This window comes from Centropristis striata, chromosome 6 (assembly GCF_030273125.1).
Source record: "Centropristis striata isolate RG_2023a ecotype Rhode Island chromosome 6, C.striata_1.0, whole genome shotgun sequence".
Classification (NCBI taxonomy): Eukaryota; Metazoa; Chordata; class Actinopteri; order Perciformes; family Serranidae; genus Centropristis; species Centropristis striata.
In genome coordinates, this window is record NC_081522.1 from 30824229 (window position 1) to 30851993 (window position 27765).

At 37.0% G+C, this 27765-nt stretch overlaps 1 protein-coding gene across 1 annotated transcript; it reads left to right on the top strand.

Annotated features, from left to right (window-relative positions):
• Positions 1-745: 745 nt before the first annotated feature.
• Positions 746-26519, top strand: ric8a (RIC8 guanine nucleotide exchange factor A). Its single transcript, XM_059336085.1, has 14 exons — positions 746-939; positions 9824-9871; positions 13513-13726; positions 14946-15100; positions 15212-15292; positions 15852-15951; positions 16692-16879; positions 17953-18047; positions 18159-18309; positions 19859-19954; positions 20053-20197; positions 20824-20968; positions 24133-24252; positions 25024-26519. Exons 1-14 carry the CDS (start codon positions 850-852, stop codon positions 25163-25165), a joined length of 1770 nt encoding a protein of 589 aa, XP_059192068.1. The 5' UTR covers positions 746-849; the 3' UTR covers positions 25166-26519.
• Positions 26520-27765: the final 1246 nt, after the last annotated feature.

Consider the following 27765-nt stretch of genomic DNA (forward strand, 5'->3'; position numbering starts at 1 on the left):
TATGTGCTTAACTCTATGGAGTCTTGGGCTATTTTGTTCATTTTTGAATCCTTTTCATGCTGCCTGTATACACCACTTAAAAAATGTTTAAATGCCAGTTGGTATATATTTTTTTCACCATAACCTCACCTATATGACCTGATAGTAATTGATTTTTTTCTGACTTCCTGGATCAACATTTTGAACCAAAAAGAAACAAAGAAAAACCAACATAAATGTGATCTTGTGATTGTGTGTGATCCTGTCATCCAACTCTGGTTTTTATTTGAGTGTGACTCTATTTTATTTGTTTCTTGTGTGCTTAGCGTAACAATTTTGGTCATTTTGTGTATTGTGTCTTTTTTCAGTTATTTTGTGTCTTTATTTTTGGTCATTTTGTGTCTTCTTCTGTGTCTTTTTTTTTGGTCATTTTGTGTCTTTTTCTGTCTTTTTTATTCCTTTAGTCAAACATAAAATGTGAGTTTGAATCTTTTTTTTACCTTTCAAAACACTATCATGCTCAACAAAATATTTGAAATGTTGCAAATGTGAACAGATGTGATGAAGAAGTCATGCTTTGGTGCTTTTGGAAACTCCAGAGGGTTAAAACAACGAATATGATAGTACCAATGCGTTGGGTTGTTTCGTCTTTCCGTGGTACACCTGAACGCATCACTTGGTTTACGCAAATCCTGTCCGTTAATCGCTTCTCGCTGGCCGGTCGGGATTCAGACATCATGCAGTCATCAGTGGGTGGTGACAGACTGTAGCGTGACAGAATATACAGTATACTGAGTGGCAAACATACACACACACACAATCCTGCTCTGACGGTGAATTCAGGAGGAACCTGCTGCTAGCTAAAAGGCGATGAAAATGGATTTAAATGCAATCATAGAGCAAATGGAGACGGGAGAGCAGGACACTGCTCTGACGGCTCTCCAGAGCTACAACAAAGAGGTAAACATCACAACAAGGACGGGATATAACCTCTGTATTGACAAATGAAGTTTATTCACACACATGCATGTTCTGTAAATGCTGCCTGTTTAGCATGAATAGCTTTAGGTCACATTTTTACTTTAGATGATGCGTTATCCTTCTTAGAGGAGACCAGGGCTGGTTGCTTATATTAATGACATCTCTAAGAAGCTTGACGTTTCCATTGCATCACATTTAATGGAAAGCATTTGTTGTGACAGTCTTGTGTGACACAATGTTCTTATGGGATTCCACCTGATTATTTAGACAATAATACTGAAGGTTTTCAACTAAAACGGAAATTTTGGCACAGCAAAATACCGTTTTTGTTTGTCATTTTCTATCATAGAAACACTAAACCAGTTTTAAAGCGTCACCAATAAATCAATCAACCAATAATAAACGTTGTACAGGTGCATCTTAATAAATTAGAATATCGTAGAAAAGTTTATGTCAGTAATTCAATTATATATTAATATAGATCCATTACACACAGAATGAAACATTTCATGTCTTAATTTATTTAATTTCTTCTAATTATAATGATTACATGGCTTACATTTAACGAAGACCTAAAATTCAGGGTCTCAAAAAAAATGAATATTACAAAAGACCAATTTCAAAAAGTATGTTTATGTTTGTGAATGTTGGCCCCTGAAAAGTATGTCCATCTATATGCACTTGGTTGGGGCTATTTGACTTGAACTACTGGACATGGACTTTTCCATGATATTCTAATTTATTGAAATGTACCTGTAAATGCTTTATAGGGTCATGATTAAGAAAAACGGTTTTACACATCCTAGCATTCTTTTGCACTCATGTTTGTTTGCCCAAGCTCTGGATTTTCCTTCTGTCCTGAGAAAAATATCCTATCTGTGTCCTTAGCTGCTTAAGTTAATGCCCCACTGTGTTCACTAGCTAGTCTCTAACAGTGTCTGTCAGCTGTTTGCTGCTGAGCAGGTAAAGTACAGTGGGCTTTGTGGAGTTTTTTCTCTACACCTGCCTGCTGCTGGAACCCAGGTGGATGAGAGACACCAATGACACAGAGCATTTGTCAGCTGGAAAAGAAAGATCTAAGAGATCTAAGAGAGAGGTTGCTGCAGGGTTGCTTAGAACTGTCTGTGGCTTTGTCTCTAAGAGCAATGCCTTACACACTAAGCATCTAACCTGTTGTTTATATAAAAAAATGTATTATAGCAGCTCTAAAATGTAAAAAAAAAAATGAAAAATACCTATCGCTGTACCAAATAGTTTGAAGGCAAGGCAAGGCAAGTTTATTTGTATTGTACCTTGCACCAACGATAAGGCAATTCAAATTGCTTTACACAAAAAATTAAAAGCATTAGAAAGGGACATATAAAAAATGACATTCAAATAAACTATTTTAAGACTGAAAACGAGCAGGTAAAATATTTAAGAAAAAATATAAAAGTGCATTCAAATAAAACATTTTTAATTTGAATTTGAATTTTAAAATTAAACAGAAAAGTCTTCAGTCTTGATTCAAAAGACTTGAGAGTTGCAGCAGACCTGCAGATTTCTGGGAGTTTGTTCCAGATATGTGGTGCACAAAAACTGAATGCTGCCTCTCCACATTTAGATCAGAAGATCAGAAATGTATTTGAAGCATCAAAGCGTGATTTATATTGCTTACATTTGAATGCTGCACAGTTGTTTTTTTAGCTCGTGTGATCTGCCTCACTCCCCACAGCAAGGAGACTTACTTGGGAGGAGCGGAGACCGACCTTCAGTTAGCCCCTGTAGCAACTTCAGTTTAGCCCAGGCAGCAACCTCCCGGTCTGAGCATGCAATCTTTTGAAAGTCCAACAGGGGTCCACACCGTCTGTTACAAAAGAACTCCGGCCCTATCTATCTCAATACAAAATAAGACTACTTCTCACTTGACCATTTACAGTAAATGGTAAATGGATTTGTAAAGGTCTCAGGTTCGTAGATTGGAAGCCCAAGAGTAAACACACACCGGAGAAAAAGACTGGTCTCAATGCAGGCTTTTTATTTAGGTCATAGTTAAATTTATGCAGCGCTGTAGTTAGACTGACATCCCTCTCGCAGGATCCCAGTCAGAATGAGCCCTGATTTCAGTAATAATTCACAATTGAATCCTCTATAGAAGTAACATGCAACCGAATTCTGTTGGCCAGTTACCTATGACATTGACAGGCCAACAGCTGCCCAAGTCTTGTCGATGATTGTGATACACAATGGCCCTCATTTATCAAACGAGCGTAGAGACGAGTGGCGGCTCGAAACAAGCGTCATTTAAATACCACGCCCTACCTGATTCAGATGGCTCACCTCGAGAGTTTACAACACAAAGAGGATTTTTCCCCCCTAAAGTACCTTTTATAAGCAAAGTGCACCGTTACAAATAACAACAGGAGCGAAATAGGCATATTACAGAAATACAAAGGGACGGAGGTTTATGAAATAAAAGCACTTATAGTTATAAACACAAACAAGTTCAGTGAATATTTTACATTTGGAGCACAGACTTAAACGTTTCACAGCTTTTTAGTTGAAGGAGGTAAATATATAGATATATAAAGCCTAATAATCTATATAATATCCAAATATTGTTATTATTATGATGGAGATAATTCTCCACCTCTCTCTACATTTACTAAGAATTATGTAGAGGAGCGTGTGGCAGCGCTGATTGGAAATGTTTCTATTCAGGCAGAACCACTGGTGAAGGAGACACTGATGCTCAGCGGTCCGAGCAGGATAACAGTAATCATTTAATAGAAGAAGACAACCACATTTAATCGCCTTGTCTAGTATTCTGGTTAAAGAATTTCACGATCGCAGGATGTATTTATTTTAAATTATGTTTTAATGATAAATGATGTAGTCTAAACATGTTTTGCTTTGTCACCATTAAAAATCAAAACACCACAGAGTTTTATCAGCTCCAGGCATCGATACCATAGTCTAAGATCAATTCTCCGACTCAGACGTGTGGACTTCACGCTGACTCAGATTTGCGTACACGAGCTGAGAGCAGACGTGAGATCTGATCGTACCCTCTGCTCGCATCCAAACTGATAAATGCCGAGCCTTGCGTAGAAATGATCTTACGCCCACTTTACGCTCACTTTCTGTCGTACGCTCGTTTGATAAATGAGGACCAATGTGTGTGTTGTTCTTATAGGCGCGTATCTATGAGCTACAAAGCATTAAACAAGATAACTTCTGTGGCAACGCACTGTCTCAGGTCTGTGAGAGAAAGACGAGAGCTACAGTGGAGAAAATCCCATTGGCTATCTGCCTTCTTACAATTATTCAAATATAACAGACTGCATTTAAATAGCGATTTTCTAGTTTTTGTGACCACTCAAAGTGCTTTACACTGCAGATGGTGCTCATGCAACCATTCACACACTCATTCACACGATGCTCCCTGCCACCATCGGGAAATCATTCACACACCGCTAAATGCAGCATCAGGAGCAATTTGGGGTTTAGTATCTTGCCTGAGGATATTTCCAAGCAGTGGATGACCACTCTACCAAGTGGATCACAGTGGTTTGAAAGATCGTAGTTGTAGTTCAATTAAAACTTCTCCCTCTGATAATAACTTTTAAAAAAAGTTTTTATTTATTTGGAATCACATAGAATAGCAGCACGTACAGGCATCATTGGTTGAATAACTTCCATTGTGATTTGTGATTATATTTATTTATGTTATTAAAACCAAACCAAAAATAAAAAGTTGGGGTGCTTTTCTATTCATAAATAAATACATTGAAATGCAAATACAGATGTTTATAACTTATCTATATCTATCTATAAAACAAGTGTGTGGTGTGTGTGTGTGTGTGTGTGTGTGTGTGTGTCTAGGGCATATCTCGCTGACCGTTAGTCAGACTGACCTAAGATTTTGTATGTGGCTTGCGCATGGCACGAAGGTGTGCATCCTCGATTTGGAAGATTTTTGAATTAATTTTTCAAAATATCATCATTATTTGCGGCATTGCACTGTTTCTGATCCGACGCCTTTTAGGGGAGCTCCGCCCCATTGTGTGATAGGCCTACACCTGGTCAGTAACCCAATTCGCTCTGGATTTCCACGCCTGACTCATCTCATCTGTAAGTCTATTTAGCCTACCTATCTTTCAGAGTTTGAAAGTGCGCTACAAGGTTCGATTTTCTGATAATGGAGTTGCAGACGTTGTAGTGTGGCATGTAATGTACGAATACATACTTCCTATGGGCACTGCACTAGTTGAAATTAAAAACAGAAAGGCTATATTGGGGAAGTATGATTTCCACTTCTCTCACAAGTTCCTTAAATTTGGTTTTCTGGGATTTCAATGAGAAGTTGATCTGTTCCAATTAATTTGTGCCAGTCTTCAATAGTTGGAGTGACTCACATTTTTAATTACAATAAATAGATGTGTGGCTGTGATAAGCCACCTGATGTGTCAGAGACTATTTTTGTCTCAACCTTTAGCATGCCCATCTATAATGCATGATCCCGTAGTTTTTCTGATCACACCCTGTGTTCAAGTGTGCTACAGAAGCATCAGCCTGCCTGGTCACAAAATTACCAAAAGTGCGTTTGGAAATCCGCCAACGTGCACTTCACTGTGTTCTGAGCTGCCGGGGTCACAGAAATAGAGCTCTCAATCTCCATTTGACTAAATGCCACCTGAGCTTCACAACATGCTGTCGGCTAACCCCAGGTGAGCCCTGCTTTATGGTTCCTCCCTTCAGGCTTGTTAGCTGTGTGGTAGTTGCTCTTAAAGGCAATTGGATTAGATTCTCTGATACACAAATACAGTCTCCTATGGCCTCGTCAAATCCTGCTCTACTAAACCCTTTAAGAGGAGCTTAGTGCTGCAGGAGACTTGGTGGTATAAGGTCTATATACCATCTGAAGGCACACTAAAATGCACACTGAGTGAATTCACTTGTTACTTGTATATTGTTAATTATGTCACCCTGTCCTGTTTTAGCTCCGAGAAACAACAGAGGTGGGGGAAAAAACAATACAGCATAGTATTGCAATATTTCGCATGGCAATATTATATCGATTCATGGCTGCCAAGTATCGATATTTAGCGTTCTGGCGGCCGGTTGGCTGACAGTATTTTCGGCCGTAGCGGGCTTAATTTTAGGAATATACTGGATATACTGGTATCATATGAAATTAGGAGATCTAAAGATTCTATAGGCACCATGCGTCAGGATATCATGATGAGAAGTTGATGAAATAACGCTGCAAAGTTAGGCTTTTTAATGTTTCATCCAAAAAAAATCAGAGCAGTGAAGCTTAAAGTTGAGGAAAGTTTGATAAAATGCTGCAGTTGTTGTCGTCCATACATGTTTGATATCAGTTCAGTTCAGTTTGACTGAATACTTTGTTGTCAGTCTGTGGGTTTGACTCTCATTGTGGAGGAATTAAAATACTGAATTGAGATGAAAAGACTGAGAATTTTCTCTTATTTGACAAAACAATTCTTGACTAAATTGAGAGCATGACATAATGTTACCTACGCTGTACCCCCAACTTCTCAGCCTCAGTAAAATTATTTTATTATTAAAACAGAAAAGGGAGATAAAAATGAGAAGAATATTTATATAAACTGATATTTTGTATTCCTTAACATATGGCATTTTATCTATGGTACAGTTTAAGCAGGTTAATACCTGACATCGTTATTATGGATCCCACTTCCTTTCAGAACAAGACCCACCCTGAGCACAGTGTCGTGCTGCTGCAAGTTGTTAATATATAGTTATTTATAACTGTATATTTATATAAATAATTCAGTTAACCACAAGATTAAACCTACACCCTTGCATAATAATAAGTTTAATAGTTTTTTTTAAATAATAGTTTTACCTTAAAGTGACAGTTACCCGTAAATTGTGAACTTTGCTAACTCACCAACCGATCAGCAACCTTTACCACATTTTCCCACCAATCCACACAAAACTGAACAAAACATATGTTTCCCCGCTGCACAGCAGGTAGTATATCGAATGTCTTCAGGTTTGTTTTGACTGCACGACATGCAGCGAGCATTCACAGCATCAAAATGTGATGAACATTCCGTGTTGATTCTGTAATTTCTTGCTTTGGGAAAACTCAACCATCATCCCCATTCCCAAAAAGGACAAGGTTTCTCCCTCAATGACCACAGGGCCATTACTTTCACATCTCTGGTCATGAAGGTCGTAGAGAAGCTGGTCAAGTCCTACATCACGCCATCTTAGACCCTTTCCAGTTTGGTTATAGATGGATTATACTAAGACGTTACTGACATAAATCAGCCTTTGCCAGGCTCCTATTTGTGGATTTTCTTTCTGCTTTTATCACAGTGAAGACAATTAACCTCACCAAGAAACTGAACACTCAGTTCAGTCTAGATCAATTTTATGGGTTATGGACTTTTTAACAGACAGAGCACAGAGAGTCCTAATTAATTGCTATTTATTAGATACACTGGATCCCAGCACAGGTCATCCCAAGGGTTTGTGCCCCTGTTAACTCTCTACACTAGTGACACTATCTTTTTGAGCACCTATCCTAACTGTCAGTGGTTAAACAGTAAGAAAAACTAGACTACAAACATACTACTGTTCCTCTCCTGTCTGCTTCACTTACTGGTTGGAGGAGAGTCTCCCAGCCCTCACTGTCAAAAACAGAAAGTGTTTACAAATTATAGTGAACACTTGCTCAAAATCACTGCCGTAGGCGCAGGACATCATGGGAGTTACAAGCCATTTCCTCCAACCCCTGTTACAGGTGCTACCTGTGGGGCCATGCCTCCCCAGGTGCTCTACTAACAGGCACAGAGCATCATTTATTTCACAAGCCATCCACCTGATGAACCAATGAACCTGTAAACAACGGAAGAGGAAGAGTTACAGCCTTTCAATTTGTGCCAGTTCTATTAAAATGAATGGGGTGGACATGACAAGGCCAACAGTAGCCCATTATATCTGTGTTTTTTCACCTTTAACAAAAGTGCTTCCACAAAATGACATAAGACAAACACATTTCATGATGTTGACTAATGTTTTCATCATAATGTGTGCATTTGTTTTCCTTGTTATTAATCTCCAAACCGATCATGGCTCTGACTAGCAGATGCATATAGCTCAACGTGAGCCTTTTTTTGGTCCAAGATAGCTACATTATATGTTACAGTCCAGCTCAGCAAGGGAAACAACTTAAAACCAAGTGTTCTTGATTAAATTAAAGTAATTTACTTACAAGGAGATTGTAAACCAAACATGAAAACAAGCCATTCACTTACCAACAAACTACCTATTTCTTATGAGGAAAAACCGGTTAATACAGCATCTCTGCATCTGGTGTATCTAAGATAAGGCAAGTCTTTGTGTTTGGCTATAATCAATTTTTAAAGATTTAAATCCTGGCCCATTCCCAAGAAATGCTATCTATGATATGTAACAATTATGCAATAAACAAATAAGTTCCCCGATTCTATTTTCATTTACATTTCGTACAAATGAAGCGCATTTATAAGGCTGAATGTAAAGTTGAATCAAACTCCTTTATTTTGGGATTCAGTGACAGGACTCTCCTCTCAGCTCCCCTATGTGTCATTTTGGAAATTACATGAGAAATTAATGAAAAATAATTTACTCATGATGTCTGCAGCTGATGCACTCACATACGCTCACTGTGTGAAAGTGGACTGTTTGTGTGTATGTGTGTGTCTCTGTGTGTTTGTGTCTGATCTTTTGGATGTGTTTTTTTTTATATCTCCTGCTGTTTCTAAATAAGACAGCTTGTTTGGCATTTAATTCCTGCAGAAGCACCACTATTTCAGAACTATTTGGAGTCCGGTGCTCCACACTCTTCTGACCTTCATTTGGTATTCTAGATTTAATTATCTCCACTTTTCTTTTCTTTTCCACGGCCTTATCGCAGGCAGGTATTTAGAGTGAGAAAGCTCTGATAAAAACTCACTGCACACTACCTGATAAACCAAATTGCAGGCAGATAGAGTCCAGCTGGTGAAAATACTGGAGCATTTAGGAGCTGAAGAAAAAAGATAGTTCCTTCAGGAATTGAAGACCAGGAATAAAACTAAAAGAGAGAAAGTATTGGATTAACATTTATCACTTCTCACACTTTGTTACTCTATGTCTGCTGGATGTGTAAAACTGTTTACTAACACGCAGTGGTGGAAAGTAACTAAGTACATTTACTCAAGTACTGTACTTAAGTACAATTTTGATGTACTTGTACTTGAGTATTTTCATTTTATGTAACTTTATACTTCTACTCCACTACATTTTAAGTCAAACATTGTACTTTTTACTCCATTCAGTTTAGATGACAGCTTTAGTTACTTTTCAGATTCAACATGAAAAAATACCATACATTTAATATGATTACAAATGTATAAATGAAACTATATTAAGTAGTTAAAATAGCCCTATCTGGACAACAGTAAAATGCTGCATACATTAATGCATCAATACACATAATCTTATAATATATTTAGAATATATATACTAATCTGAGTGGTTCCATTCTGCATAATGAGTATTTTTTAATGTTGCTACTTTTGTACTTTTACTGAAGTAAGGTTTTAACGCAGGATTTTACTTGTAGTGGAGTAATTTCACGTTGTGGTATTACTTTTACTCAAGTAATAAATCTGAATACTTCTTCCACCACTGCTAACACGTTCGTAAAACCTAAAGGGTTGAGAATATGTGTATGCGTGCCTGCGTTTTTAACTTGTTCTCACAAACTGTTGTCACACCTCCAAGATTTACTGTTTGATGGTTTTTCCTTGTGTCGCTTCTTCTTTACCTCACACTGTTATTTGTGTCTTCTGCTTCCCTTCAGATGAACCACTGCTTTACATTCAGCAAGGAAGAAGAGCAGGACAGAGAGGTATTCCTCACATTCCCACCTGTCCTGAGCCTTTCTCTTTTACTGTTAACTCATAAGTATTTACTCATTGTGGGCTATTCGGGACTTGCCACAGAAAAGTCACAAAAGAGCACACTTGAGTCTCTACTAACACTTTCTCACCTCTTCTGTATCATCTGTGTTTCTTTCTTTGTGTGCATGCCCGGTGCTTTAGGATGGCAAGTTACGAAAGGTATGAATAGCAATGAGTGTTTTGTTATGCTTCTTCCTTAGATGTTAAATCATCTTTGTCATATTATAATAGTGCAGGAGAAAGACTACATGCAATACATAGCAACTACAAGGAAAATAAAGCATGTGTCTGTAAGTCTTAACTTAATAAAACGTCTTATTTTCACATAGTGTGGGATGAGGCATTTCCATCTCATTAGAATTTGATCTTTATCCAAAAGCTATAAGATCAGCTTCGGGGCATTAATGGCATTAGGTTCCACAAGTGTCCCAGTTACCTCTGCCAGAGTATTGACAGTCACAGTCCAAGATGCAAAGATGTACACATCCAAAACACAAAGAGTGGTCAATATAATTTGTATTTATTGTCATAAAATTGGAAAAGTCTTAAGTCCTTAAGTCCAATGATGAACTAGAATCAACTCATGTCTGGTGCAGACTAATAAGATATGCAAATATTTAAGAATATCCCCCCCAAAGTTGCTGGGAGATTCCCTTCTTCAAATCCTCCTGCCAAACATCCTTCACAGAATTCAGAAATACTGAAGATTTGGATCTTACTGTAAATATATGAAAGCATACCTATCATCGCAGGGATTTGAGTAAGAAAAGCACATAGAGGCAAAAGAGCCCACAGTTTATCTGCAACCTACGACAGATTGTTTTGTTAAATATTTTGGTTACTACTGAGGACTGAGACAGCTAGTCTTAATCTACAACGGAAGAAATTGCAAAATAACCTTGTGAACTAGTTCCAACTTCTTGCTGATGGTCTGCAGTTAAATGTCATTTTCTGACCAGATGACATCAATGTGAATATACTTTTTTCCTAAAAAGTATCACAGTGCTAAAAGGTTGCACAGTTAGCTCTGTAGCAGTACAGTGTGTGTGTGTGTGTGTTTGTGCTGCAGCAGTCTGTGTTCAATTAGCGACCTCCGTTTGTTTACAACAAGCACCGGACACTCTGTGCATAGTAAACGATGCCGGTTTTGGTTACGATCAGCGGCGGACACTTTGGCCCATTCATAGTGGTCCCTCTTCCAACAGTCCCACCAATTTTCCGCTTCTTTGACTACCACTGGAGGCGGAAAATTGGTGGGATCACTTGATCCTGGCATCCTGCTTCTGGCACGTTCATAGTGCAGGCGAGACGTTACAGAAGCGTAAATGTCCCGGCATGAAACGGCAATATGAAAGGGGCTTATGTGAGGTGATGCCATTTTGTTAGACAATGAATTGGTCAGTAGGCGGTGCTTTTATACAAGTCTTACATATAACACAACCTGCTCCAGAGCAGGTTAGGTTTCAAGCCTAAGTTATCATGGCAATATACCCTCTGTGGTAGGGCTGAAAACCTGCAGGGATAACCCTGAAGTTACCTCTCTAAATCCTAAATCCTGCTTGGTAATACAGGCCTCTGAGCAAAAGAAACATTGACCTGTTGACCCACCTTCTGTTGGAATAAAATAGATAAATGTTTTATTCAAAATCTATACTAATATAAAGGTCATATAGTATAAAAGAAGCAAACACTTGAATGTCTTCAAAAACCTGTGAGACTGCATAAAAGGCAAAAAAAGAAAGAAAGGTTAGTTAGTTCATGGTTCAGTTCAAGTGCAGCTTATGTGCCTTTGCGTGCCTTCATTATCCAAGAGACATGTGCACACATTAAGCATGCAGCCTCCTACACAGACTGTAGGATGTTATTTATGCAAGACAGCTTAGCTGATGTATTTATCAGTGGCAGCTTTAGAAGCCCGTTTCTGGTCACTACATCACACTGTACGTGACTCTGGGAATGTTTTCAGTGACTTTTGTCTGTCAGGGTCACTACTGCATTTACAAAAACAGGAAGAATGACAGGAAGTTTGTGATGCAACCTCACCATTTCAAAGAGCTTCTCACCAAGTACAATACTTAATATATTTAAATATATAAAATAGGCAGCAGTTTAAATCCAACTTCCTTTATATTGTTGCAATGAAACTGTCAGGTGCACCAACAGTGAGTGCATTGCAGGGAGGAAAGCTTACTAATATTAACATCATGTGCAATACAATTTTCTTTTTTTGTATTTTGTCTTTATTGGAATCACATTTCAATAGCACATTACAGCAGTCATCAACATAATGATAATTGGCATTGTGATCCATATTTTCAGATTTTTATTTAGTTATAAACAGAAACTAACCGAACTTGGGGGTGTTTCCATTTAGAGCAAGTAGTAGAACAGAAAAAAAATGATAATGAAAGTTACATAATATTAAACAAAAGAAGGGATTTCGGCCGATGTACAATCTCCACTTCTCCCAGATTTCCTCAAATTTGGCTTTCTGAAGCCTCACAGAGAAAGTTATTCTTTCCATTATAAAATGTTTGAAGATGATGTCATACCACTCGTCTATAGATGGGCTGTCTGGCTAAAGCCATTTCCTTTACTGAATTTCCCCTTGGGGATGAATAAAGTAATTTTGATTTTGATTGATTTGATTGTTATAGCTTTTTTAGCAGCTACACTCAGTATGCCAAAAAGGTATTTTGTGTTTTTATGTGAGGATGTAGAGTGCAGAATCACTAATTCTGTGTAGATCTTACGCCAGAAACCATTTACATTTGGACACAGAACAAGTGATAATGATTTGCTTCCTGGGAAACACGCTTTCTCCAACAGCTGGAAGAGTGTTCAATACAATTTTCAACACCACAGACTTTATTATGTTCATTATCATGTGCAATATATCTGTATATCACATCCTGCCTTGTCATCTGAACTTTACTCATTTTATTGTTATTTTTTACATGTTATATTCATATTTATATTATATATTGTTATTGTTTCCTATTTTGTTCAATGTTTTTCTGATATTATCCTATAGTGTGATTGTTTTTGTCATTGTTTTGGAGGCTTTGGAACAATCTAGCACCAGAATTTCCTTTGGGATTAATAAAGTTCTATGTTATGTTATGTTATGTCATGTTATCTTAGCTTATGTTATCTTATCTTACACTGTAAAAATGTTTGTAGAAATGACAGTAAAATACTGTCAAATTGCATCAGAAATTGAGCGTAAACATTTTTTTATATATACGTATATATTACCATAGTAGACACTTAATTACTGTAAATCTAGGAATAGTACAAAACTTAAACTGTAAAAATACTTAAAAATATGTCAAATTAATAGAGAAATACCATAATGTCACAAAGACACAATTAAATAACAGGATTATTCCATTTAAATAACAGTGATTTGCTACTTGCTGATATTTACATTTAAATTTACAGTAGAAAACCCACTCACTGCATTTTTTAATGATGAAGTTCTGGCAAACACAGCTGCTGGTATTTTACTGTAAATTGAACAGATTTTTTTTTTTACAGAGTATCTTATGTTATTGCTCTGACCTGATATATTTGTTGTGTGATGCAGACTCTGGGGGAGTTGGTGGTTGGTTTTTTGAATAGAGAGCTGCAGCCTTCCTGCCAGCTGGCTTGTCTAGAAACAGTTCGAATCTTGTCCAGAGACAAAGATTGCCTGGATCCCTTCATCACCCGCTCCGCCATGTCCACTCTTGCCCGTTACGCTGCCATTGCTGTGTGCAATAGTGCCACACCTGATCACAACCAGCCTCAGGAGGGCCAAGGTAATTCCAAACTCCAAATTTTCTCCAAGGTACCCCTGTTGTCCCCATGTTGTAGCTTCTCCAATGAAGCTTCCCTAAAACCCCTGACACAGAAATAAATAATAATAAAAAACCCACTACTATTTGTTTTTGCATGCCCTTTTCAAGGTAACCTGGAAACTTAGAAATTTAGACCTGTTTGCAGAGATTGTATTTACAGTACATTGATTTTAAGTTATCCTACTAATTCAACTGTTGAGTTAAATACAGTGGTGTAATGTAACTAAGTACATTTACTCAAGTACAATTTTAAGGTACTTGTGATTTACTTGAGTATTTCCATTTTATGTCACTTTATACTTCTACTTCATTACATTTTGAGATATTGTACTTTTTACTCAACTACATTTAGCTGACAGCTTTAGTTACTTTTCAGGTTGAGATTTAACATAAAAATATGATACATTTAAATTTGTATTAAATAAACCACATAACAGTATATTAAGTAGTTAAAATTAGGCCTACTTTGACCACAATAAATTAAAGCTTACATAAATGCATCAAAAATAATAATAAAATCATATATTTGGACAGTCGGAGTCCATTTTTAAGTTTGAATGTGTTATCCAATGGTGGAATGTAACTATGTATGTGCAGTACTTAAGTACAACATAATTACATTTTAGAGGTACTTGTACTTTACTTGAGTATTTCTATTTTATGTAACTTTATACTTCTACTCCACTACATTTTGTGGCAAATATTGTACTTTTACTCCACTACATTTACAGTAGCTGACAGCTTTCGTCAGTAGATACTTTTCTGGTCAATTTTTAACATGAAAAACGTGATCAATACAAAATGAATATGTATTTGTTAATGATTATGATTATTTGTTAATTAAACCACATAACAGCATATGAAGCAGTTGAAATGAACCCAACCTCGACAAGAGTAAAATGCTTACAAAATGCATCAATCCAAATAATCTAATTTAATTTAGAACATATATCACAATCTGAGGACATTCTGCACAACGAGTACTTTTACTTTTGATACTTTAAGTACATTTTGATACTGATACTTTTTTACTTTTACTTCAGTAAGTTTTGAATGCAGGGCTTTTACTTGTAGTGGAGTAATTTCACAGTGTGATATTAGTACTTTTACTTAAGTAAGGGATCTGAATACTTCTTCCACCACTGGTGTTATCTGACTTTGCCGTTCTTTTTCTTCCTAGTGGAGGGGGAGGGAGGAGAGGGTGGAGAGGCAGCAGAAGACTCCAGTGAGGTGGTGAAGGAAGCCTCCGCTCCTTCAGAAAACTCTGACCAGGAAGTAATCATTGAGGCTCTGAAGTCCATCTGTAACATCCTGCTGCACAACGAGACTGGACAGGTCAGTCTGCTGTGGCTCTCAAAGTACCTACAATTGCATAATATCCTCAGATTATAAAATGTAATTTGGTTGGTGCTAATTAACAAAAAAGTATCTTTGGATGGATGGCAGGTGGTAGCAGCAGATATCCAGCTGATAAAGGGTGTGGCAGAGAGGCTGAAGCAGTGTCATGATCCCACCTGGACCCATGAGGTATGTACATCAGTTAGCTCCGTGTTTAACCCATTTAGGCCTAAAACGCCTGGAAAAAATGTCTGGAAAACCTATGGGCGATTTTGAAAGAACCCCCTAAAACCTGAAGTTTTTCTGGCAATTCAACAGAAGTGTCAACGCCTACTAAATAATCGATATTTCAGCCTCTGTAGCAGATAGAAATGAAATTCAAAAAAGTATTTGAGAGCTTATAGCTGTTATATCTGAGCTCCCTCCGCTATAGTCGTCTTCCACCATGATTTCAGTCCTGGAAAAGTCCTATGTTGCATTGCGACACTACCGCATGTATTCTGATGCATTTCATTGGCCAAGAGACCAAAAATAGGTGGAAAAAACTACAAATACTACAAGACGACGTATCCGCTTTCCCGGCTTTAATGGTAGAATAACGCAAGAGCGCCCCCGATTTTTATGGTAGGAATGCGGTAATGCTTTCCCGGCTTAAATGGGTCAAATGAAAACTACAACAATGTTGCAACTTCACCACCGAGTCCACCAGACTTTATATGTGAAAGTCTCCATGTGTCTATCTGTACAGGTACGCTTCTTCGACCTGCGCCTCACCTTCCTGCTAACTGCCCTGAGAGTGGACGTCAGAGCACAGCTGGCTAAGGAGCTTCATGGCACCAGTCTGCTAGGTAACTGGTCTCCAACTGGTCTTTGGAAATCAGCCAAAGTTTTACAATCTCCAGTGTAACCAATGCAAAGAGGCAACTCACCCTCCAGGTCACCAATGTCTGTAACACTTAAGATGTTCTGAAGTCCAACAACTCATGATAAATCTATAACCAGTGGTGGAAAGTAACTTGGTGGTGGAAAGTATATTTACTCAAGTACTGTTGTTAAGTGCAATTTTGAGGTACTTGTACTTTAGTTGAGTATTTCCATTTTATTTAACTTTATACTTTTTACTCCACTACATTTAGCTGACAGCTTTAGTTACTTTTGGGTCGTGATTTAACATAAAAAACATTATACATTTAAAGTAATTAGACATTATTTTTTTCAATTAAAATTCATAACAGTATATTAAGTTTTTAAAATGAGCCCTATCTTGACAAAATTTAAATTTGGCTTACATAAATGCATCACTCCGAATACTCTAATAATATATTTAGAATATATATATCACAATCTGAGGACATTCTGCATAATGAGTACTTTTTCCTTTGATGCTTAAAGTACATTTTGATGCTGATACTTTTGTACTTTTACCTCAGTAGGTTTTAAATGCAGGACTTTTACTTGTAGTGGAGTAATTTCATACAAATGAAAAAGAATATAATTATCAAGCATTTACAAGAAGCCAAAGATTTTGTAAACAGAAGGTAGAAATTAAAGCACGAGGTGACAAATCCCTATCCTGGGTTTATTCTAGGCAACCAGCTGGATGCCACACTGGGTCTGAGTTGGCCGGATCCCATGGAGACGGCCAGGGCTGGGTTTGAGGAGGTCCCCCCTGAAGAACTGCCCCCATTGAGCCGACAGCAGACAGAACTTGCGATGGAAATACTGAAAATACTGTTCAATATCACATTTGACACGGCAAAACGCAAGGTGGACGAGGTAATTAAGAAAATAGTAGTGGTTTAACCATGTTGTAATCAATATTCTAGTGAAGGGACAATGAAGCTTCATGAACCATTTGCTTTATTTTTGACCCCACTAGATGGCGGTCTTGGCTTTTTTAAAAAAAGGCTTCAGCAATGGTAATTGAGTGTGTTTTCAGCCTGTGTTAAACAAAGAGCGCCATCTAGTGGGCTCCGTTAATAAAGCAAATGGTTCACGAAGCATCATTGTCCCTTCACTACAATATACTAATAATTGTGAATTATGCTGTCAAAAGTCTTGTGTATAATAGTCCAAAATCCACGTACTTGATGTTAAAACAGATTAACTTATTTCCAGTGTTCACTCTGTGCCTTGGCGTTCAATGTTCCAGGTAAAGCAACAATTGTATACAAATTGCACTGGATGTCGGTACATTCAGGCTACTTTACCTTCTGTCTGTGTAACCGTCTCCAAATGTGATTCACAGACTTCATCATTTATGTGATGTGGCTGCTGTGTGTTGAACTCAGAGTCTCCAGCCTTCTCTAAGGCTAGTAGTCAGAGCAGCTGAGTCTGTGTATCATTTTAAAAAACTTTTAAAAACCCACTTGTACAGACTGGCATTTGTGCAATGATTTCTAACGTTCTTACACATATTTTAATTTTGTATCCTATTATTTTTGCTTGTTCACTGTTTTTGATGATGTTCTGTTATTTTTGTTTCAACTGTTGTATTGCCTCCATGATAATGTACTTTGTAAAGCACCTCGTAACCCTGGTTTTGAAAGGTGCTATAGAAATATAGTAATAAATAAAATAAATAGTGAGCTAAATGCTAACATTGAACAAGTTCAACAGCCAGTATGGTGACATTTAATTACATGCTACCTAGCACTTAAGATAAGATTAGATATGACTTTATATTTCCCGCAGTGGGGAAATTTAGTTGTCACAGCTGCTCAAGATATAGAAGACAGAATAAGAATATAAAAAATAAGACATATACATACATTCTGCAGTTAGGCTCTGTAGGGCAGTATACAGAAAAGACAAATTGATCAATATGTGTATAATGTCTGTGTGTGAAGGAAGAGACAGCAGAGTACAGACATCTGGGAGCCATACTGAGACACTGTCTCATGAGCCATGCAGACGGAGAGGAGCGGACCGAGGAGTTCCACAGGTAAGACAACACAGGCTATCTTTGCACGTCTGTTTTCTGTTCACTCGTTCATACAGTCATTGCTCTTACATGACCCCCAACTCCCTTCCCCTCCCCTCTCTTTTTTGTCAGTCATACTGTAAACTTGTTAGGTAACCTCCCTCTGCCCTGTTTGGATGTACTGTTGATGCCCAAAGTGCAACAAGGCTCTATTGAGTACATGGGGGTCAACATGGACGCTGTCAACATGCTGCTGGGATACATGGAAAAAAGACTTGACCGGGTAAGTACTGTATGTAGGCAGTGGTGGAGATTAACAAAGTGCATTTACTCTTGTACTGTACTGGAAAGCATTACTGCATTTCTACCATTAAAACCGGGGGCGCTGTTGCGTTATTGTACCATTAAAGCCGGGAAAGCGGACATGTCGTTTTGTAGTATTTGTAGTTTTTTCCAGTGTCGCAATGCAACACGTTGATTTAGAAAAAAAAAAAAAACTTTATTGAAGGTTTGGACAAATAAACTCAACTTCTCATGAAAGCCACAGGTATCTCAAATACTTTTTGAATTTTATTTCTATCTGCTACAGAGGCTGAAAAATCTATTATTTAGTAGGAAATGTTGACACTTCTGTTGAATTTCCAGAAAAACTTCAGGTTTTAGGGGGTTATTTTAAAATCACCCATAGGTTTTACAGGCATTTTTTTTCCAGGCGTTTCAGGCCTAAATGGGTATAATTTTGAGGTACTTGTACTTCCATTTTATGTAACTTTATACTTCTACTTCACTACATTTTGAGGCAAATATCTGACTTTTTACTCCACTACATTTAGCTGACAGCTTTAGTTACTTTACAGGTCTCCTTGGCATTCAGTTTCAGCTAGGCAAGAACCCTTGGCTTTTTACTTTTTACTCTTTTATTTCCTTTTTAACTCTATCTCTGTTTTTAAAATTTTATAATAACTGTACAGCACTTTGGTCAACTGAGGTTTTTTTTAAATGTACTCTATAAATAAACTTTGACTTGACTTGACAGGTCGAGATTTAACACAAAAAACATGATCAATTAGACATTTTTTTCATTAAACCTCATAACAGTATATTAAGTAGTTAAGAGGACAAATTAAGTAGTTAAGAGGACAAATTAAAATGCTGCGTACATAAATGCATCAGTCCAAATAATCTAATAATATATTTAGAATGTGTACTGGAATATCAGCGGGGCCATTCTTCAAAAAGAGTACTTTTACTTTTGATACTTTAAGTACATTTTGATGCTGATACTTTTGTACTTTTACTTCAGTAAATTCTGAATACAGGACTTTTACTTAAGTAAGGGATCTAAATACTTCTTCCACCATGGTATGTAGGTGACCAGATCCAGATTTTCAACCATTTCCTTTCAATCTCTGGTGCTGCAGTACCTTTGAGGTTATCTTGCATAGTATTTGTCATTCTTTTAGATTGTTGCAATAATAATTAACATGCATTTGCATAAAGCAAGCATATGTGTCCACTCCTGTGTTGATAAGAATAATAAAACTTGAAAAATATTGTGTTAAGGTACATTTAGAACAGATAAAAATGTGTGATTAATTTACGATTAATAGTGTGTTCACTATCGACATTCATGGGATTTATCGTGATTATATATTTTTAATCGATTGACAGCCCTAGTTTAAATTTTTAACCACCAAATAACATGCATCAATCATGATAAACTTTTACATGCAACTGACTTGTTTGCTGTTGCAGTCTAGGTTTTATTTATTGATTGTATTTATCATGATTTTTTTTTTTTTCATGTTTGATTACATTTTCTTGTCTCCCAGGGACATAAGCTGAAGGAGACCCTTCTTCCATCACTGAACTTGCTGACTGAAAGTGCCCGAATCCACAGAGAGACCCGGAAGTTCCTCAGGTCAAAGGTCAGTACTGGGCTGGGAATCGAGAATACATGATAAGGAGAATTATGAGTATTGCTGGTGTAATAACAGCTCAGATATCCCTGTCGATGTGTGTTTAGGTGCTGCCCCCGCTGCGTGACGTTATAAACAAGCCAGAAGTGGGCAGTGCTCTGAGGAATAAACTAGTCCGTATCATGACACACATCGACACTGACGTCAAGGACTGTGCTGCAGAATTCCTCTTTGTTCTCTGCAAAGAAAGTGGTGAGGGACACATGCTTGTTGATCTGTTTTAATAATTCATGGCAATGTTTGTACAGTTGATGTGAGGCCCATGGCTCACAGTGACATAAACCATCTTGATTGATCAACTACACTCTATGGACAAAAGTATTTAGACACCTGACCGTTATACCAACAGGGACTTAAATGACATTGTATTCAAAAACATAATCTTTAATATAGAGTTGGTCCCCCTTTTGCAGCTAAGATTTTGGAATGTTTCTGTGTGACTTTGTGCCCATTCACGTTTAATATGATCGCAAACCCAAGACCCTAGGAAAAGACTGATATGAAACAGTGCAGATTACTACCTTAAACTTAATGATCGAGATGATGGGAGCACGCTGTGACTCCAGTAAAACTCCTAGATTTACTAAAGACTTTCAGTTTTTAGTCTGGGACCGGGAAAAACTTTTGGTGCCCGTTGACCACGCTCTGTGATTTAACGTGGTCTTTCCCCGCATGGCTGAGTTGTGTTGTTCCCAAAGACTTTTGTCCATATAGTGTATATTCACATCACTTCAAATCTATGGTGAAACAAAAATGTAATATATATATGCAATGTTCAAGTGTTACCATAACAGTAATATGTTCTATGCTCTATCCAGTTCCAAGGTTCATTAAGTATACTGGATACGGAAATGCTGCAGGTCTGCTGGCTGCCAAAGGACTGCTGAGAGGAGGCAGAGACTCTGGGATCTACTCTGAAGATGAAGATTCAGAGACAGAAGAATACAGAGAGGCCAAGGCCCAGTCAGTACCACTATAATCTGTTAGCTGCTGTAGTCTGTTTGTGGTTTGAGTAGAATTGACCAAACATGTAGTAATTGGGATTAGGTTGAATGCGGGTAAAGAGTCCATATGAAGAGCAAAAAGAGGTGGAACGCAATAGCTTAAATGCAAACTCAGAACTCGTCGACTATTTCCTGATGACCTACCATGTCCTAGTACTTGTACTCTGTTCAATGACAATAAAGTTGAATCTAATCTAATCTGTTAGGGATGTAAATCAGCAAAGGGGCCCACGATATGATTAATTTAGCCCGATACTTGAGTCACGATACGATATTATTGCGATTTTAAGTATTTTGTGATAAGGTGAATGTTGTGATACAATATATTGTGATTTAACTGTTTAACTACATTTTGTGTCCACAAAATTCCATTCAATCAAGGATTGTTTTGTCCAATAAGACAAAATTCTCAGTCTATTTATTTCACTTCAGTCTTTTTATTTCTTCACAATGAGAGTCAAACCCACAGACTGACCAACAAAGTATTCAGTCAGACTGAACTGAACTGATATCAAACATGTATGGACGACAATAACTGCAGCATTTTTATCAAACTTTCCTCAACTTTAAGCTTTTCTGATCTGATTCATAAAAAAGTATCACTTTGCAGTGTTATTTTGACAACTTCCCGACACGATATCCGGGTCTATAGATTCCTTAGAAGTTCTAGTTTCATATGATATCAGCATCTCCAGTATATTTCTAAAAGTGAGCCCGCTTTGGCCTCTGGTGCGCTAAATAAAATGAATAAAAATAAATATCAATGCTTGGCAGGCATGAATCGATATATACAATATTGCCACGCAAAATATCACTATACTATGCTGTATCGATTTTCCCTACACCTCTATTATCTGTGAGGGTGAGCATAGCCACCCTAAAACTCTTTTTGGACATTTTTATCCAAAGTCTTTTCCTTTCTTTCACTAACCAAAGCATCATTGGTATGTGTACAGTACATATGGATTAGCAAGTAATGTGAATGTTAAATCACCTTACATTGGTGATAGGTGGTCCACAATACAGAATTCCAACACCCCTACATTATCCTTATAGATATGTAGCTGTTCAAGTATTCCATAATAAATGTATCAGTATCAACTGTCAGGAGTCCACCTGGACTTAGCAAACCGACTTCTTCAGATGGCACCTTTGACCTTATGGGCACCAGTCCAAAAAGCTGCTTCTGCAATGGAAGCTTTTAATGTTGTCAGTCAGATCTAATCAGTGGTGGAAGAAGTATTCAGATCTCTTACTTAAGTAAAAGTACTAATAGCACATTGTGAAATTACTCCACTTTAAGTAAAAGTCCTGCATTCAAAACTTACTGAATTAAAAGTACAAAAGTATCAGTATCAAAATGTTCTTAAAGTATACAAAGTAATTGTTTTATACATTCTAAATATATTATTCAAATATTATTTTTGATGCATTTATGTAAGCAGTGTTTGCATTTTCTCAAGGTAGGGCTAATTTAAACTATTTAATACACTGTTATGTGGTTTAATTAAAAATATGTCTAATCACTTTAAATTGATTGTGTTTTGTATGTTGAATCTTGACCTGAAAAGTAACTAAATCTGTCAGTTAAATGTAGTGGAGTATAAGTATAAAGTTACATCAAATGGAAATACTCAAGTAAAGTACATCAAATGATATTTAAGTACAGTACTTGAGTAAATGTACTTAGTTACTTTCCACCACTGAATCTAATGAAATCGGTCTCCATAAGGATGTGAAAAACATTTCCTGAAACCTTTCAAACAGTGCGTCATTATATTGATCTTATCAGGCCTTTGTGTATCACCAAACTGATCAGAGCTTCTCACCATAGCCAACTCTGGAAAACAAGTCTAGTCCCTGTCCAAGATCTTGGATTTCCAACACCATAGAGGTGATCTGGTTTACGCAGAGCCAGTTACTCAGCCATGCAAAACATGTAATGACTTTGCTGGCCAGCCCATGAGCAGCTTAACACACCTGTGTGCTTTGTGGACTAAACTATTAAAGGATAAAAAAAGGCTCTCTTCATCTTCAGTCACATGAGCTGCTCCATTGACAGTGATGGCACAGCTGAGTTGACAGCAGTGGTGGAATCTAACAAAGTACATCTACTCAAGTACTGTACTTAAGTACAATTTTGAGGTACTTGCTCTTTTCTTGAGTTTTTCTTTTATGTAACTTTATACTTCTACTCCACTATATTTTGAGGCAACTATTGTACTTTTTACCCCACTACATGTAGTTGACAGCTTAAGTTACTAGTTACTTTTTGGGTCAAGATTTAACATGAAAAACATAATAAATTTAAAGTGATTAGATAATTTGTTTTTAAATTATACATCAAAACAATATATTAGGTAGTTAAAATAAGCACTGTCTTTACAAAATTAAAATGCTGCTTATATAAATGCATCAATACAATTTTTTTAAAATATATTTAGAATATATTTAACAATATGAGTGAGTCCATTCTGCATAGTACATGTTGATGCTGATACTTTTACTTAAGTAAGTTTTGAATGCAGGACTTTTACTTGTAGTGGAGTAATGTCACAGTGTGGTATTAGTACTTTTACTAAAGTAAGAGATCTGAATACTTTTACCACCACTGGTTGACAGCAGGGGGCACGAGACACTAAAAAATGCAACAGACAAAATAAAACAACCGTTGAAAAAAACCCCCATCTCAGCTCATGCACTAATTTTTAAAATTAGATTAGAACTACAGATCAGTGAGTTCGAGTGGCACTTTTGTTGAGTTTGGATTGGATTAGAGTTGATTTTGGGTTATTTTGGGCGGAGTACTAAGAGTACTAAGTTTCACTCTTTAACGGACAATTGACAGCTGCTTTCTTACTGGCTGCTGGTTTGAGACAACCTGACTGGGTGGGGTTTTTACTTATTCATGTTTCCATATTCTCCTGTTTTCAAATCATGCGATATAACTGAAGCTTTGGGAAAGTTACTGAATAGACTTTGAGGTGAGATTATTCTAGTTCATGGCAGTTTCCATGGCACAAGAATAACCTTCGAGCAATGTTCATATGAATCAAAGTAGCTATTAATTATGCACATCAGTTGCTTATTTATTTAGTGTATGTCTCTCTTTTTCTTCTCTAGTATAAATCTAATAACAGGAGTTGTTGAAGAGGAACAACCCAATCCTATGGAGGGAATGACAGAGGAGCAGAAAGAAATTGAAGCCATGAAGCTGGTCCAGCTGTTTGACAAACTGTCAAGGTCAGTAAAATCAGGACGCACACAGTCACTTTGAAATTGTAGTCTTTCACGATAGACAATCTTATAACAGCTATATTCAAACCTATAGCTGAAAATTGTATTTACTGCACATATGAAAAATGGTATTTTGTCCATTTGTTAATTTATTATAATCGGAAATGATAACGTTTTTAATGCCAATAGTGTGTGCCCCTGCCCTCTCACCCAAAAGCCCTACAAAGTAACTAGTGTGTTTACTGCAAGTAATGTAATTAAATGTTGATAGGATGTTAAGGAATATTCTAATTAATACTACCACATTTTTCAATTGGAAGTCATAATGTTTGTTATTACAGGACACAAAGGAAAAGATTATTTTTCAAAATACAGTAACTGTACCTTCGTAGTTTAGTAGAATAAAAGCCTTAGAGGTCATGTGGCTTAACAGGACAAACAGGAAATGATTGGTTTTCAAAATAAAAGCCCCACAAAGTAACTTTGCCTTCGTAGTTTAGTAGAATAAAAGCCTTAGAGGTCACGTGGCTCAACAGGATACACAGAAAAATATTGTTCTTCAAAATAAAAGCCCCACAAAGTAACTTGTTTATTTACTGAAAAGCAAAGTAATTAAACCTTGACAGGAAGTTAAGGATGTGGCTGTACTGTAAAACTCCCAATGTCCATGGGAATTTTCAAGTTAATACTAAAACAATGTTGCAGACTTTATCTTCAGTTTTTAATCTTTATCCACATGTGCACACATGATTACATCTGAACCTTCTCTCCCTGCAGGACCAATGTGATCCAGCCAATGCAGCTCGGTATGGACGGGAAGATGAGAGAGATTGCTCCAGAAGATATGCATAAACTGGCACACAATCCTTTGTTCCAGCCAGAAGAGAGACCTCATTCAGACAGTGAAGATGAGGCTTAGTACACACAGGAGCATAAAGGCAGACATTTTTTTTTTTGGGTGACAGTCGTGGATCTCTGTCATTATTTATTTAAATGTTTAGGTTTAGGCTGATGAGAGGTGAATCACAGAAAATTGGGATTGGGATGTTTAGTCAAAGTGAAAACCGAGCATGGTGGACTTTAAGGACAATTTCGCTTTATTTAATATGCACTATGCTGTCAACTTAAGAACACTAGTGTTTTACTGCTCACCATTTTTCCAATGAGAACCATTAGTTTCCATCCTCCCACACATTTGTTTCAGTTAGTTTGAGTACACTATAAAATCAACTTGCTAAGGGTTGCTTTGGAGCACTTATAACCCCAGAGAGTGTAAACAAGGTTAGCATGGAGACAGATATTTGCACCTCTGTATGTCAGGGGTGGGCAATTCATTTTACCAAGGGGTCACATGACAGACTGTGAAGAGCCGGACCAATACTCTGAACTTTATTCAGCTCAATATTAATTTCATCACTTTATAAAATGCAGTAAATTATCTGGTTCTGATTTTTATTTTCCGGGTATCCTCACGCAGGCCAGACAGGGACAGGAATGTGGCCGACTAATGCCTAGGTCTGCTGTATTTGCAAGTCTGTGCTGAGTTTGGTTTGTTAGGAAAGTATGCCTTTATTTCCAGCATGTTTGAAAGGGTTAACTAATGATCAGCTGCAGCATGACATTATATCATCGAGCTTGCAAAACACACACTATAAACACAACAGTTACCAGCAATCAAACCAGATAGTTTGGATTTGATTTGTGGAGGCTGTAAGCTCTCCATGTTTGACACAGAAGGCACAGAGGTGAATGGGAATTTGTTTGTGATCCGTAAAGCTTTGAAGTGACAATGACAAACTATCTTTGAAGAAACAAAATCCCAGTTACTGTTCCCCAGGATGAGTCTCACTGAAACAGTCAGACCTAGCCCTCGTCAGTTTGCAGTTAGATCTGTTTACAGCAGAAAACAGTGAAAACTAGTGTTGGGGCTCTTAGTGATGAGATGAAGATGTGATAAATCACTACTTTTCAAGAGAGCGGAGTAAAATGTATGAAATATAGCCAAAGAGGTTTACGTCTGTTCATAATGATGGAATTCACTTTTTGAAAATTTTAGACGCCTGTTGTTTTTCATAAAGCCCTACAGATGTTTTATTTCAGAAGTGAAATGAAAGTACAGATGGATAAAGTATAATATATTTATAGTAAAATATTATTTACATATTCTAATGCAAAGAAAATGCCTAGAATCTGAAACACACACTCCTTTATCTTGTTATTATATAGCAGTCAACATTGTTGTGGACTATAATATACATTAAAAGTGTTTAAAAGACAGTTGTTTCATGTGTTAATTTTGATGGAATTACAGTGGTAATTTAGCAAGTGATGCACCGTCATGATGAAATCATAAGTGTGTAGGTTGAAGTGCTGAAAATCTGATCCCATGAGGAGCTCCTCAAGCTATCCACACTGTTCAGTGCCACAAACCACATCACATATTAAAGATTTCTACCTTTTTAATTACCATAAATCAGTGGTGGAATGTAACTAAGTACATTTACTTTACTGTACTTAAGTACAATTTTGAGGTACTTGAATATTTCCATTTAATGTCACTTTATACTTCTACTTCATTACATTTTGAGGCAAATATTGTACGTTTTACTCCACTACATTAAGCTGACAGTTTTAGTTACTTTTCAGGTTGAGGTTGAACATAAAAACATTACATTTAAATGTTTTATTAATTAAACAACATACAAGTATATTAAGTAGTTAAAATGAGCTCTACCTTGACAACAGTAAATTAAAGCTAACATAAATGCATCAAAAATAATAATTCAATAATATATGTGGACAATCTGGGTGGGTCCATTCCGCATAACGAGTACTTTTACTTCAGTAAGTTTTGAATGCAGGACTTTTACTTGTAGTGGAGTAATTTCACAATGTGGTATTAGTGCTTTCACTTGATTAGGGATTTGAATACTTCTTCCACCACTGCTGTGAACAATGGTGTCCCTTAAACTATCACCCAATTTGTTAACATTGGTGTTCTTGTCATTTTCTTACTCATTTATAGTCACAAATTGCTCACCAAGATCTACCACTGGCAGTGTATGGAACTTTCACTTTCATGTGGTTTTCACTTCTAATTAAGTGGAATGGCCAAAATCCTTTTTTTTTTTAAATAAATTGTTTTTTTTAAAATGGGTGTCTAATATGTTTCTCTTACAAACAGACATTTCTGTTTGTTTGCAGTTCTTTTTCAAACTTTTGAAAAATCTGAAAATGTATTCCATAAGGTAGAAACAATCCTTGCAGCACTATTTCTGATTTTCCATCAGTAAAAAAGAAAAAATCACCACCTCACCATTGTCATGGCTGTTATTTATTGTATTGAGAACCAGTGGTGAAGGCCAGCATGGCTTGATAAGCGGAGAGAGACAGAGAAGAGCAGGAGTTCTTGGAGGGGACAGCAGCAGGTGAAGTGCCACCATTATCCAGTAGTGATGCGGTTAGTGTAGAGTGGACTGCAGGAGAGGAGCATTTCCATCTGGGGCCGACCAAGATCCA